Genomic DNA, 16,001 nt, shown 5'->3' on the forward strand with positions numbered 1-16,001 from the left:
TTGGACTATAACCTGGTGTTGTTATTTTTAACTTTGTCCACCCCATTCCAACACCGGCACCTCCACAATATAACACTAGCAAAGGAAACACTGGCTGCATTTCTAAACAAACTGACAATGCAGACTGACACGAAACTATCTGCAAAGACAATATTCTGAAACTACTGGACCTATGCCTGACCCTACACTTTGTCTTTATTTATTTATATACCTGGTCATTAATGGGACACACATGAGTTCACCCATCACTGGACTCATTGCTGAAATGGTAATGGAAAGACCAGGAAGCACAGCCCTGCCCCAGATCCAGCCGAAACAATGGATCAGATACGTGGACAATACATTTGTTATCGATAAATGGTCCAAATTGGAAAGTACACGCCACTCTATTAACAGCATATTCACCGCGATCAAGTTCACCAGAAGAGAGAACAATAACCAATTCCTGTTCTTTTATGTACTGGTTGAACGAATGAATGAATGAACAAACAATGGTGACGTCCTTACCAGAGTGTACAGAAAAGCTACACATTACAGATCAGATCCTCAGTTACAACAGTAACCACCCCAGCTTCCACAAACAGTTGTGTCAAGATGCTGTTTAAATGAGCCATTGCACTTTGCAACATCCCAGAACTTCACAAAAAAGAAAAGGAACACCCATACAAAGTATTTGCCAATAATGGATATCCTATCCGCTTCATCTGCCGATGCCTGGCATGCAAACAACACGAAGAAGACACTGCTCCCCCAACACACTGACCACCCTACCCTATGTTAGAAACTTCTCAGAATTAGCAATGAGACTTCTACGTCCTCTCAGGAATGATGACAGCACACAAACCCACAGCCACACTTCGTCAGCTTCTATCCAGGACAAAAGACCACATACCCACAACATGCAGGACAAATGTGATGTATAAAATACCATGTAGTAAATGCGAGAAACATTTACATTGGACAAATGGGTGGGAAACTCGCCACTAGTATACATGAGCATCAGCTCACAACAAAACGAAAAGACACGACCAGTCCCCTCTCCTGTCAATACACACTGACATCGAGGATCACCAATTCAACTGGGACAATGTTACGATACTGGGATAGGCTAAACAAAGTCGAGCTCGGAAATTCCTGGAGGCGTGGTTTTCATCCACTGGTTCCATAAACACACGTTGAAATAGATCCCATCCACAGACCACTATAATACACAACCGGAAGTAGAGCCACCCGACACAACAGACAGAACCGGATGAATGGGGGGCAGATCACAAACACAGCGCTGAAGATGTCACCCTGGAGGGGGACAAAATGTTTGCAAGTAAATCAACCAACAAATTCAACCACAATCCGAGCTACAATGGTTCTGACCATGCAAGTATTCCCTAAAATCTTAAATTCCTGATGACACACAACGTTAAAAGTTAGTAACTTTGTTAAGCAAAAGAATAGTAACACTTGCATTTATTCAGTATATTTTTCACATGAAAACTCTTAAGGCTCATCACAGATGTAACTGATACAAATCGGTGTAAAGGAAAAGATTAGGGCTGGAAGAAATTACCTTAATTTGTGATGAAAAGAAATGTTGAATGGAAGGCCTTTTAAGGTGGCTTAGAGACAGATCTATGTGAAATTAGGTTGGATGGCCAAAAGTATTTCTGTCAATTGGATGCTTTTAAAGGGTGGTGGTGGTGTTCAAAGGAAGGAATGTGTCAAAACACCTGAATGTTAAAAGCATCATGGATGGTCAGAACCATTGTAGATGTGGTGCTGTTCTTTATGGAAGTAATGAGCCATAAGATGGTGAGAATTTTACTTTTGAGACATTGAGGACTGAGCCAGAGGGATGAGCAAATATTAACATGATAGTTGTGCTGGTCAGTCTCGAATAGAATAAGAGTAGTAGAGTTTTGGATGGACCTTAGGTAAAAGCAATGACTGCAGATGCTGGTAACCAGATTCTGGATTAGAGTGGTGCCGGAAAAGCACAGCAGTTCAGGCAGCATCCGAGGAGCAGGAAAATCGACGTTTCGGGCAAAAGCCCTTCATCAGGAATACAAGCAGAGTGCTCCTCAGATGCTGCCTGAACTGCTGTGCTTTTCTGGCACCACTCTAATCCAGAATTTTGGATGGAGCTTAGAGCGAAGATGATTGGGCATGGAGGAGAATGTCTAAATGTGTGTAGATTTTTAAAAAAAATTGAGGTTTGAGTAACAGATGGGCTGAGGTAGGAGCACAGCTACAACAGGGATATTATGCAGATGGATATTTTTTTTTAATGATGAATTGAACATAAGATTAGAAGCTCAGTTTGGAATTGAATAAATGACAAGATTGCAAACAGTCCTAATGCACTCCAGCCCAACCGTCTGAATGAGGTATGAAATCCGTAGCACAGAGCAGAACGTGTGGTCGTGACTTAAGGCAATGATTTCTAGAATCTTAATGTTCAACTGTAGGAGTTTTGGGCTCATCGACAACTAGACATTGGATAAGAAAACTGACTACAATGTTAATTGCAGATAGGCCATTGATTGATAAATCCATTTTGTTAATGTTTATGTGAAATCTGATCCCGTGTCTGCAGATGGTGTCACAGGGTTGCAGTTGAGTAGGGTACGGACATCACAGGTACTTCATTTCAGAACTTTGGAAGTAATGATGCTGGAATAGGAAGAGAAGATACAGATGCTCTTGCTATGATCAGATAGGGGAATCTAGTGAGAAAATGTCACTGCATAGAACAATGAATGTAATGCATGCAAGAGGCTAGTGACGGCAGGGAAGATAAAGAGAGACAATGGATCATAGTCACAGGAGCTGTCATTTCTGTCTTTCATTATGACTGTTTTAGTATTGTGGAGAGGCAGACATTGGCAGAATTAAAATTTAAGGAAAGATAGGCAGAATATTAATGAGAATGCTACCATAAATTGGATGAACTCTACAAAGGTGCCATCACATTTAAATGCAGATTTCTTTAGTTGCTGACATGGATAGCATCCAGAATAAAGCACAGCAGATTTTTCATGGAACTGATCTGAGTAATGACAATGCTGTATAACTATTAGATTTGTTTCTTAATACTAATATGTATAAGTTCAATTTACAAATTATTTAATAAAACAATGTGATTATAATAAATTTATTTACATTCTCAGTTGTATCTTTTAAGTAGAAATTGCTTAGTTGTTTAATTCTTCAGTGTAATCTGAGTTGATTTGTGTTCTAGGAACTCTTAACTTCCTTCTTGAACACTTCAGAACTGATGCTTCATGACATAGGCGTGAATACAGCTCTGAAGGCTTTCAGCTTATATTGTCGACTGACTATTCATTTTCAGAACAAGGTATGTAAGTGGTAATATTTAAATTAAAATTAAGTTTGAAGTAACAGACATTGAATGCTGGAGAAGCCCAGCAGGTGTGCAGCACCTGCAGAGAACAAAACCGAGTTGAGTTGAGTCAGGTGTGACTTCTTCAGAACAATACGGCTCTGAGAACCTCATACGGGATTATATATTAAAACTCTGTTTCTCTCTCCACAGATGCTGCCAGTCCTCCTGAGCTTCTCCAGCAATTGTTTGTTTCAGATTTCCAGCATCTGCAATATTTTGCTTTTACTAATTTAGGAGTAAATCATTTGTATCAAATTCTGAAAGATGTTCAGTGTGTGACATCACTACTGAATTCCTCAGAAGTCACATATATACTGAGATAATCTTTTTATTTGCAGGCATCATTCTCTATTTTGATGGCAAATGTGCTAGTTTGTTCTTACTTTTGGAGATTAAGATAAGCCCATATAGAAGTTAATCTTATCTTTTTCTTTCGCTATGCTTGCCATATTGAATTAATTCTGTAAGATATTAGTTTTACATAGATATTAAAAGTTGTTTTAATTACTTCGTTCTAGAAATGCAATTAAGAGCTTCATTTTTTTGTTAGTTTGCAGAAATCTAAATAGAATATTTGTTAACCTGGTTTTCACAGATGGGTAACCAGTCACCATTTTGGTTTTACATTGTTATTGTTGTTCAATCCATTGATTCAAACACAACAAAGTCTTTCCGGGCCTTGAACAACATGGGCAATAGCGCGAAGCAGTCAATGAGGCCTTCCTTGATGATGGAAACAATTTTCAATTTCAAACAGTACTAGACATGCAAGACAAGATTCTTGCTAGTTAATGATGAGAAATCTATTAATTGTGATTATTGCTGATTGCTTCCTAATCTCACCTGATTAATATGCAGGTTCTAATTCTACCACTTGCCAGTTGGAAACTAGGTGGCACAGATTCCTAATGTGAAGGTCAGAGCGAATACCGAGCAGCTCTGCTCACCATTTGCTTCTTTGGGACTTCATGGGGTTATACAGCATGGAAACAGACCCTTTGGTCCAACCAGTCCATGCTAACCAAAATTCCAAACTTAAACTGGTCCCACCCATCTGCTCCTGGCCCATATCTGTTCAAATCTTTCCTATTCGTGTACTTATCCAAATGTCTTTTAAATGTTATAATTGTACCCACATGCACATTTCCTCAGGAAGTTCATTCAACATGCATCTTGAGAGTGTGCCACTGTTGTCTGAGAAGTAGACTTCAGGGCATTGGATGCATGCACACCCTGTCAGTGGATGCTGACGACCAGCATATTAGCCTCTGCACTATAATGGCACATCTCTAATCCATTTTCAGTACACGTCTGTACTGTCATGTTGTATTTTGGGGCACACTGGCAACTATCATTACATTGCTGCTCCAAGAAGACTTTGCATAAAAGTATAAGCACCTAGTTCACAGATTGAACCAGGCTGTATCTTTGGTCTGCTCACTTGCTGTCATAGCATTCACTCAATGCCTATCTGGATGCTCTCAGCATCCCAGTATTACCTTTTAGCACTTTTCCTCCTGATCCAAACCTAACAGATACACAGCACTTTTGTTTTGATTTACCTTTTGGCACGTACAATCAGTTTCTTAAAAAAAACTCATGTTTCTGTGAAAGTTACGTCCCATATGTTTGTGTTTATCCAATATTCTTTTGCATTTTCAAGAAAAGTATTTTGAGTTGTAATTTCAGAAGCTAATTAAAACGAATATCTTGTCTGTTTTTAAACATTTTTCTGTTAACACCCTTATAATAAACTACTTACTATTAAGTATTGCTTTGTTTTCTGCTTGTTATTTTCAGTTCTGTGCAGATGGTAGAACTTATCTTTTGGATCTCGAACGTAATGCAGGCTGGATAGATGAAGTTGTGTTGCAATTTCTGCACCTTCCAGGAAGGGAGATAGAGGTTTCAGAGCATCAAAGTGAGACTGCAAGACAAATAGTTGATGTAAGTAATGGGATTAAGTGTGTTCAAATGTTAATGTTCACCAGTTGTAATTATAAATGTGGTAACATCTATTTTTTTGTGATGCATTATTTTGGGAAGCTTGCAATGGTAGTTTGTGTTCTATCCCATTTTCATTAAGAATCCCTTCAGACGAGAGAAAAAGATGGTAACTTAACAAGTATCTTGGTAGTGGTGGTTTTGGGGAATGAACTAAAGAAGTGTTGGTGGTTTATGTGCGAGGACTATATTTTTGTGCTGCTATTCTGAACAGTTGGAAATGTGACCCTTTTGAAAGGGGACTGATGTTCTCATTTCACATAATTACCAAAAAATGCAATGCTGGGAATTTTTTTCAAAACTTTCGGTTTTTTTTCTGTACTGACTGGGGAATAAAGATGCAGAAGTTACGTTGCAGTTATACAGGACCCTGGACAGACACCTCCCCAAAATATTGTGAATAGATCTCTGCTCTGTACCTTAGGCAGGATATTTTGGCCTTGGAGAGAATATGTTGTAGGTTTACAAGAATGATAACTGGATTTGAGGGCTTAGGTTATGAGGAGAGGTTAAAGAAATTAGGCTTATTTTCTCTGGAATTTAGAAGTTTAAGGGATCATCTGATCGAATCTTCACAATGTTAACAGGAAAAGACGGGGTAGATAAAAATAAACTATTTCCACTGGTTGGGTATTGTAGAACTCTGGGTATTATAGCCATAGTCATAGAGTCAGACAGCATAGAAACAGACCCTTATGTCCAACCAGTCCATGCTGAACATGATCCCAAACTAAACTAGTCCCATCCATCTGCTCCTGGCCCATATCCCTGCAAACCTTTCCGATTCATGTATCCATCTAAATGTCTTTTACACATTGTAATTGTACCCATGTCCATCATTTCCTCAGGAAGTTGATTTGCAAACCACTCAGTGTGTAACAAAAAAATTGGCTCTTGTCTTTTTAAAATCTTGCTCCTCTCATCTTAACAATGTGTCCCCTAATCTTGAAATTCCCCATTCAGGGGAAAAGACAACTGCTATCAACTCTATTTGTACCCCTCAATATCTTAAACTTTTATAAGGCCACCTCTCAAGCTCCTACGCTCCATTGAAAAAAGTCCCAGCCTATCCAGCCACTCCGTATAACTCAAACCTTCTGGCAACATCCTGGTGAATCTCTTCTGAACTTTCTCCAGCTTAATAAAATCTTTCCAATAATAGGGCCACCAGAGGTGGACACAGCCTGAGAATTAGGACCAGACTGTTCAGGAGAGACTTTAGGGAGCACTTTAAGACAAAAAGGGAGGTAGATATTTGGAACACTTTCACAAACAGCAGTGAATGCTAGATTGATTGTTAATTTTAAACCTGAGATTGATAGGATTTTATTAATCAGAGGTACGAAGGGTCAAAGGATTTAGGACAAGATAGCTATGAGCTAACTGAATGGCAGAACAGGCTCGAGTAGCTGAATGGCCTAACCCCGTTCTGATGTATTAATGAAGGGGTGGCACAGTGGTTAGCACTGCTGCTTCATAGCGCCAGGGACCAGATTGGATTCCAGCCTCTGGTGACTGTCTGGGTGGTATTTGTATATTCTCCTGTGTTTGCGTGTGTCTCCTCTGGATGCTCAAGTATCCTCCCACAAACCAAAGATGTGCAGGTTAGTGGATTTGCTATGCTAAATTGCCCATAATATCCAGGGATGTGCAAGCTAATTAGCTGAAAATGTGTTGCTGGAAAAGCGCAGCAGGTCAGGCAGCATCCAGGGAACAGGAGAATCGATGTTTCGAGCATAAGCCCTTCTTCCTGCGCAAGCTAATTAGCCATGCGAAATGTAGGGTTACAAGGATAGGGTAGGTGTGGATGGGATGCTCTTTGGAGGGTTGGTGTGGACTCGATGGGCTGAATGGCTTGATTCCACACTGTAGGGATTCAATCCTATCTAGGTTTCAGAATTGGTGTAAGTTGCTGAAAATATTTTATTAAGCACTTAGGCAGATGGCTTCTCCCCTTCATTTCAAATTTAAAAGTGTGTTGTATCTTAGTAGCTAATATTCCCTTTGGTCCTTCTTTCAAAAGAATGAGCTATCAATATCAACACCTTGCTTTAGATTCTTCAGGCACTTTTGGCTGTTTGTTGTCAATACGACCACAAGGTGGAGACAGTGCTGTAATGCATAAGGTTGGAATGTTAACTGAAACTTGCATACAGCAGCAAAACAACATTTGTCAAACAACTTGCCTCATCTTCTGTTTGATATCGTACCTTCTATTTATTTTAAATAATCTAATTAATGGGAATAACTGGTCATTCTTGACAAAATTCATAAAGAAAAGTCTGTTGCAGTGCCTGTTTACTATTAACAAGGGTGGCCTTCAAGGATAAAAATGCTGGCATCTGAACTGCAGCTCCATCAAATTTCAGAACAAGAAACAATATATGTTTGACCATCTATTAACTTCCCACAGTATGCATCTTAAGCTTTAGCTACAGTCTGACATCCAAAATGCCTGTCAAGTATCCTTTCTTCTTCCAATCTTCATTGCAAATGCATGCAAGCGCACCTGTGAATGTGCAGAAAGATTTCAGCACATTAAGTGTTTCTTGCATTGGGAACATGTTGTTCTCTTGCATTTTTTAGACTTTGGAATTTCAGATCTTGATCCTTTCACTCAGATATCTTAAGAAAAACTTAGGTACCTTAATTTAAGCTTGCTGCCTAACGGATCTTAAGGTGTGAATTTTCTTATTTCTTGGTATTTGTAAATTCCAGTATAAACTTAAGGTTACATTTTCTTTGTATAGGTATATCTCACAGTTTGTAAGGATATTGTTATGGTTGGTGCATCTGATATGGAATTCCAAGCTCAGGTACTTGGCTTTGGCCTTGCTGTAATGCAGTCAGGTAATCTGCTTATCATATATTGTGTCTTGTGTCATTTGTGCAATTTCCTTTTGTCACACTTATGTCATTAATTAGTTGATCTTCATGTGAGTGAATTACAAGTGGATTAATGGAGAGAATTAGGAATTCTCGACCCGCTCCATTGAAATGACCTATGCATTCTGTCAACATGCACCGTACAAAGTCTAATACTGATCAGCTCTTTCTTTCCTTGTGTTATAATTGTGTTTGTAGATATGAAAATGGAAGATTCCCTTGGAATTAGCTAGCTTTGTTCTTTGTTGTTTAATGGGTGTCACTAATAAAGTCAGCAATGATTGCCCATCTTTAATTTTGCTTGAACTTAGTTTCTTGCTAGCCAATTCTAGAGGCCTGTTCAGAATCCATTGTATTGCTGTGGGTCTGGAGTCATATGAAGACCAGACCAGACCAGGTGATGAACCAAATGTTATTTTTACATGACGACAAACTATTAGTTTATTATTACCAACACGAGTTTATCATTCCACATTTTATTACTCAAGTTTCACCAGCTATCATAGTGGGATTTGAAACTTGGTCCCCAGAATGGTACTAGTCCAGTTTGGTATTATCACTATGCCACTATCACCTCATCAGAAAATACATTACTAATTGCATTTGTGGAGCTTGTTACTTTTGAATAGAAACCTCTAATGTGAAGGAAAAGCATTTGTGATACCATCCTTTGAAAATTCACACTTCCATCTCAGATGATCTTCCCAGCTCTGTTTACTGGTTTATTTTTCTGACTAAAACTATGGAAGTGAAATTGGCCTTGGGTGGTGATAGTAGTGAATCGGCTGCCTGTATTATTCTGTACAATTTATTTTCTATTCAAATCACAAAAGGGGGCTGAGGTGTAAAAGTAAGCAAGTCTTCCTACAATTGTTCAAGATTTTGTTGAGATCACATCAGCAGGACTGTGGGGTTTTTGCCCAAGTACTCAAGGAGGATATATTCCTCTTTTAAAGAGGACGGTGTACTGGATTTGATTACTAAGATGAGGAAGTTGCCTTTTGAGGAGTGATTCAGTAGAATGGACCAATATTCTCTGGAGTTGAGAAGAATGAGAGGTGATCTCTTTGAAAGATACAAGATTCTAAGGGCTTGATGTGGTTAAGAGGCTAAGTGGCTGTTTCTCATAGCTGGAGAGAATTAAAGTAAGGTTAATAGGAAAAGGAGTAGCCACTTTGGACTAACATAAGAAATTTATTTCATTGAGGGATGCAACTTTTTGGTTTTCTCTACTCTCTGAAAAAGGATGCTTAACTGTCGTGTAGATTTGAGGCTGATATCCATACATTTTTGACATCAAAGAACATCCAGAGAAATGAGGATGAGGTGGAAAATAAAGTTCAAGTCAAGATTCAACTTTGAACTCATTAAGCGATGGATTGGCCTCTAGCCATATGACCTATTCCTGGTCTTATTTCCTGTATTCCTGAGTGGTTAATGGGATCTAAAGGAAACATATATGACACTTTTAAATATTTAGCATTACATTATGTTTTTATTATTCAATCTGTGTTTAAATTTTCTGATCTTGGATCGTAATATCTTAAGTGACAGGATTTTCTATATTCTACTTTGAATGCATACTATGTTCATGAATTATTTAAAATTCAATTTGTTCATGAATTATTTAAAAAATTATAGTGTTCCTTTAAGGTCAAAACTGACCATATAATTGGCCAACGTATTGTGCTCTTATTGTACTTAACTTATTTAGTTGCTTTACATAATGACTATGGGGATTTTTGTGTATTAATATCCACACCACTTCCTCTAGCTGACCATAGATTGAGGTACTTTGCTGCATCACAGTTCTATTATAAAATCTGTTTTGAATAATTTGGCTTTTCTTACTTTCTGTTCATCATTCAGAGAAAGGAGTCTTCAGTTTACCATTACTGATATCCATTCTGAAAGAAATTGCAGTGAACTGCCTATCTCAGAACATCTACACCAGTAGTGAGAAAACTAATAAAATACTTGACATTATCCAGAAAGTATTTCACAAAATTTTGGAAATTCTGGCTCGTTGTTCCAGGAAAAGCCAGGAAGAAACTCTGCAGGTACAACTTCAAACTGTTTGTTTATATAATCCGTTAAAATTGAATGCAAGTCTTCAGTACTTAGTTTAACTATATGGTGGTCAAAATAAAAAAAATTCGTAAATGTCTCGAGTGAACTAAATTCCAAGTCTGAGAAAAATTGCAGCAAGATAAAATCTTGCTATTTTTATAAAGTATGCTTATGGTTTACCCATTGTAAAGCCCACTCTCATTTATCCTCACAAACCTACTCATTGCAAATGCATGTTTCTGAGAGTAAAGTTGGGAGTGACTTGTTCAGTTGGATACACCCTTCAGCTGATCTTCCTTCTGAAAGGAGGTCAGAAATTAGGAGGCATGCTGATGGTCGCGATTTTCCATATTGCAAGTGCTTGGATACTGAAACTATCCATGCCTGTATGCAGCAAGATGTAGACAGCATTCAGGCTGCCCAGTTGATGCTCATTAGCTCTGCTCTGAATCTGCAATAAGGTGATAGCAGGTGTCATTAAAGGTGCTATAAGCAACTCCTACTCAACAATAAACTGTTCACTGCTGCTCAAATGGGTTCTGGCAGGGTCACTCTGCTCTACTCTTGAGTGCTACCTTGGTACATCCATGGAAAAAGAGCTAAATTCCAGAGTAAGGTGACAGTAACTGCCCATATCATCCAGGCACATTTGATCAAGCGGCATCAAGAAGCCCAAGCCAAATTTAAGTCAAGGAAATAGGAGTAAAGTTCTTTGTTTGTGCCAGATAAGACTCCAACCAAACTTAATTGTGTTTTTTGGATGTCATTTATCTCAGTCCCTGACGTTGTTATAGGGGTATCTATGGGAGCATTCTGCACCCAACTATCTTCAGTTGCTTCATCTGTCTCACTTACCAAAATAAGGTCAGAGATGAGGAGGCTTGCTGATGGTTTCAATGTTTGGTGTTGCAAGTCTTTGGATACTGAAACTGACCATGCCTGTACGCAGCAAGAAATAGGCGCCATTCTGGATGGGCTCATAAGTGGCAAATATGTTTATTCTGTAGATGTGGCAGGCAATGTCACTTCCTTCTAGCCATCTCCTTTAACATTCAAACGCAGTACTATTCCTTACTTCACTATCCTTTGTACTTTGGTTGGTATAATTGACCAGTAACTGAACTGCAGCAGCCATACAAGTAGTGTGGCATTTAATACAGGTCAGCGGCTGATCATCTTTTTGCAACTAACTCCCCTCCTGATTCCTCATAGTTTGAGCACAACTCAAAGCCTGGCTGCAATTTACAATACTGAGAGCATGGTGCTGGAAAATCACAGCAGGTCAGGCAGCATCCGAGGAGCAGGAGAATCGATGTTTTGGGCATAAGCCCTCCATCAGGAAACATCAATTCTCTTGCTCCTTGGATGCTGCCTGACCTCCTGTGCTTTTCCAGCACCACACTCTTGATTCTGATCTCCAGCATCTGCAGTCCCCACTTTCTCCTGCAATTTACAATGTGCAAGTTAGGAGTGTAGATAAGGGCAGTTCCAATAAACTTGCTAGCATCCAATATTAGTTGGCATCCCTTATCGCCTTTTATAAATATTCAATCCTTCCTCCATTGACATGCAGTGCAGCAGTGTGTAACATCGATACTTTGATAGCACTTCCTAAACTCAAGATCTTTACCATCTGGAAGGAACAAGAATAAACCTCCAAATGGCACACCATCCTGACATTAAACTTTATCAGTGTTTCTTCACTGTCATTGGGCCAAACTCATGCCATAGCAACTTTTTGGATGTACTTAGAGTCATAGAGATGTACAGCATGGAAACAGATCCTTCGGTCCAACTCGTCAATGATGACCAGATACTCCAACCTCATCTTGTCTCATTTGCCAGCACTTGGCCCATATCCCTCTAAATCCTTCCTATTCCTTCCTCTAAAACCCATCCAGATGCCTTTTAAATGTTGCAATTGTACAACCGCCACCACTTCCTCTGCCAGCTTCCTCTGCGTGAAAACGTTACTCCTTCGGCCTCTTTTTATATCTTTCCTCTCTCACCCTAAACCTACACCCTCTAGTTCTGGATTCCTCCACCTCAGTGAAAAGACTTTGTCTATTTACCCTATCCATGCCCCTCATAAATTTATAAACCTCTGTAAGGTCACCGCTCAGCCTCCAACAGTCCAGGGAAAACAGCCCCAGCCTGTTCAGCCTCTCCCTATAGCTCAAATCCTCCAACCTTGGCAACATCCTTGTAAGTCTTTTCTGAACCCTTTCAAGTTTCACAACATCCTTCCAATAGGAAGGAGACCAGAATTGCACGCAATTTTCCAACAGTGGCCTAATCAATGTCCTGTACAACTGCAACATGACCTCCCAACTCCTATACTCAATGCTCTGACCAATAAAGGAAAGCATACCAAACGCCTTCTTCACTATCCTGTGTACCTGCGACTCTACTTTCAAGGAGCTCTGAACCTGCACTCCAAGGTCTCTTTGTTCAGCAACACTCTCTAGGACCTTACATTAAGTGTATAAATCCTGCTAAGATTTGCTTTCCCAAAATGCTGCACCTTGCATTTATCTGAATTAAACTCCATCTCCCACTTCTCAGCCCACTGGCCCATCTGATAAAGATCCCGTTGTAATCTGAGGTAACCTTCTTTGCTATCCACTACACCTCCAATTTTGGTCTCCTCTGCAAACTTAATAACTATACCTCCTATGTTCATATCCAAGTCATTTATATAAATGACGACAAATAATGGACCCAGCACCGATCCTTGTGGTACCCCACTGGTCATAATCCTTCAGTCTGAAAAACAACCCTCCGCCACCACCCTCTGTCTTCTACTTTTGAGAGTTCTGTATCCAAATGGCTAGATCTCCCTGTATTTCATGAGATTGAACCTTGCTAACCAATCTCCCATGGGGAATCTTGTCAAATGTCTTACTGAAGTCCATATAGATCATGTCCACCACTCTGCCCTCATCAATCCTCTTCGTTACTTTTTCAAACAACTCAATCAAGTTTGTCAGACATGATTTCACACACAAAGCCATGTTGACTATTCCTAATCAGTCGTTGCCTTTCTGACATATGCTTCTTTCTTTTTCTTAATCAAACCCTCAATTTCTCCAGTCATCCAGCATTCCCTACACCAACCAGCCTTTCCTTTCACCCTAAGTGGAATATACTGGTCTCTGGATTCTAGTTATCTAATTTCTGATGACTTCCTGTTTTCCAGCTGTCCCTTTACCTGTGACCATCTGCACCTAATCAGCTTTTGAAAGTTCTTGCCTCATACTGTCAAAATTAGCCTTCTTCCAATTTATAGCTTCAACTGTTAGGTCTGATCTATCCTTTTCCATCACTATTTTAAAACTAATAGAATTATGGTCGTTGGCCCCACTGACACCTCAGTCATCTGCCCTGCCTTATTTCCCAAGAGTAGGTCAAGTTTTGCACCTTCTCGAGTCGGTACATCCACACACTGACTCAAAAAATGTTCTTGTACACACTTAACAAATTCCTCTCCATCAAAACCCTTAACACTATGGCAGTCCCAGTCTATAGCAGGGAATTTTAATTTTCCAAACATATTTGGGCGGCACGGTAGCACAGTGGTTAGCACTGCTGCTTCACAGCGCCAGAGACCCGGGTTCAATTCCCGCCTCAGGCGACTCTCTGTGTGGAGTTTGCACGTTCTCCCCGTGTCTGCGTGGGTTTCCTCCGGGTGCTCCGGTTTCCTCCCACAATCCAAAAAAATGTGCAGGGGTTAGGTGAATTGGCCATGCTAAATTGCCTGTAGTGTTAGGTGAAGGGGTAAATGTAGGAGAATGGGTTTGGGTGGGTTACGCTTCGGCGGGTCGGTGTGGACTTGTTGGGCCGAAGGGCCTGTTTCCACACTGTAAGTAATCTAATCTATATTCTTAAAGATAACTGAAATCTCCTTACAAATTTGTTTCTCAATTTCCTGCTGGCTGTCAGGGGGTCTATAATACAATCTCAATAAGATGATCATCCCTTTCTTATTTATCGGTTCTACCCAAATAACTTCCCTGGATGTATTTCCGGGAATATTCTTCCTAAATACAGCTGTAATGCTATCCCTTATCAAAAACGCCACTTGCCCTCCTCCCTTGTTTCCCTTTCTATCCTTTCTATTGCATTTGTATCCTGGAACATTAAGCTGCCAGTCCTGCCCATCCCTGAGCCATGTTTCTGTAATTGCTATGATATCCCAGTCCCATGTTCCTTACCATGCCCTGCGTTCATCTGCCTTCCCTGTTAGACCTCTTGCATTGAAATAAATGCAGTTTAATTTATCAGTCCTACCTTGTTCTCTGCTATGTTCTCTACTATTTGACTCGCTTGTTTTCTCAACTGTACTAGTCTCAGATTGATATCTTTCCTCAGTATCTCTCTGGGACTCTTCCCCACGCCACTCTCCCCCCCCCCCCCCCCCCCACCCCACCACTTCCCCAACAGTTTAAATCCTCCTGGGCAGTTCTGGCACATTTCCCTGCCAATATATTAGTCCCCTTCCAATTCAGGTGCAATCCATCCTTCTTGTACAGGTCACATCTACTCCAGAAAAGATTCCAATGATCCGAAAATGTGAATCCTTCTCCCATACACTAGCTCTTCAGCTATGAATTCATCTGCTCTTTTCTCCTATTCCTACACTCACTAGCTCGCAGCACTGGGAATAATCTCGACATTACTACTCTTGAGGACCTGAGTTTTAAATGCCTGCCTAACTTTCTATATTCTCCCTTCAGAATCTCATCCTATGTCATTGGTGCCAATATGTGCAAAGACCTCCTGCTGGTCCCTCCCCCCTGCGAGAACATTCTGCACCCTCTCAACACACCATTCTGATTTTTTGCTGCTGGCCGCAGAAATGTCTGTCTGTGTCCCTGACCCGAGAGTCCCCTAACACAATCGATTGTTTGGAACCCGATGTACCCCTCATTACATTAGAGCCAATAGATACCAGAAACTTGGCTGTTCGTGCTACATTCCCCTGTAAGTCCATCACCCCCTATGTTTTCCAAGACAGCGTACGTGTTTGAAATGGGAAAAGCCACAGAAGACTTCTGTGGACCTGCCTATCTCTCTTACCTTTCTTGGAGTTAAGCCATCTGTCTGCGGCTTTTCTCCCTTCCTATAACTGCCATCTTCATACCCTCCTAGTTCTTGTAAGTTTCTCATTGCCTCTAACTGTAACTCCAACCAATCCATTCGATCTGTCAGGATTCGCAACCAACAATATTTATTGCAGATATAATCCTCAGTAACCCTTAAACTCTTCCAAAACTCCCACATCCGACAAGAAGAGCATATCACTCTACTAAAAGCCATTTTGCTCCTTCCAGTCTACAGACCAAGTAAATAGCACTGTCTTATTGCTCTACAAAACACTGTTCCAAGCTAACTTAATACTTCTGACTTGTATTTTTAAAATTCCATCAGAGACAGATCCCAATACAAACATATAATCAGGAAAGAACTCACTCTACTCACTAATGTAGATTTACAGCAAGGTTATACTTAAAACTCTTTACTTATGTGTTTCTGTGCTGCGACCTCTCCCAAACAAGTTCCTCCAAGATCAGTTGTGAATTTTGCTGTTTAGGTTTTCCTAGATACACTCTGTTGTCCAGCGATGCCTGAATTCAAACAA

General features: G+C 40.1%; 1 protein-coding gene across 2 annotated transcripts in view; it reads left to right on the forward strand.

The window, feature by feature from the left end:
• Positions 1-16,001, forward strand: part of ncapg2 (non-SMC condensin II complex, subunit G2) — a 102,988-nt gene that overhangs the window by 74,885 nt on the left and 12,102 nt on the right. For both annotated transcript variants that reach the window (XM_043690695.2, XM_043690696.2), the window contains exons 20-23: positions 3,236-3,352; positions 5,201-5,347; positions 8,155-8,254; positions 10,160-10,350. In XM_043690695.2, the coding sequence (XP_043546630.2) occupies positions 3,236-3,352; positions 5,201-5,347; positions 8,155-8,254; positions 10,160-10,350 (555 nt within the window). The remainder of the gene's footprint in view (positions 1-3,235; positions 3,353-5,200; positions 5,348-8,154; positions 8,255-10,159; positions 10,351-16,001) is intronic.

This window comes from Chiloscyllium plagiosum, unplaced genomic scaffold (genome assembly GCF_037043375.1).
Source record: "Chiloscyllium plagiosum isolate Xiang-an unplaced genomic scaffold, Cpla_swu_hap1 HiC_scaffold_5, whole genome shotgun sequence".
NCBI classification, from domain to species: domain Eukaryota; kingdom Metazoa; phylum Chordata; class Chondrichthyes; order Orectolobiformes; family Hemiscylliidae; genus Chiloscyllium; species Chiloscyllium plagiosum.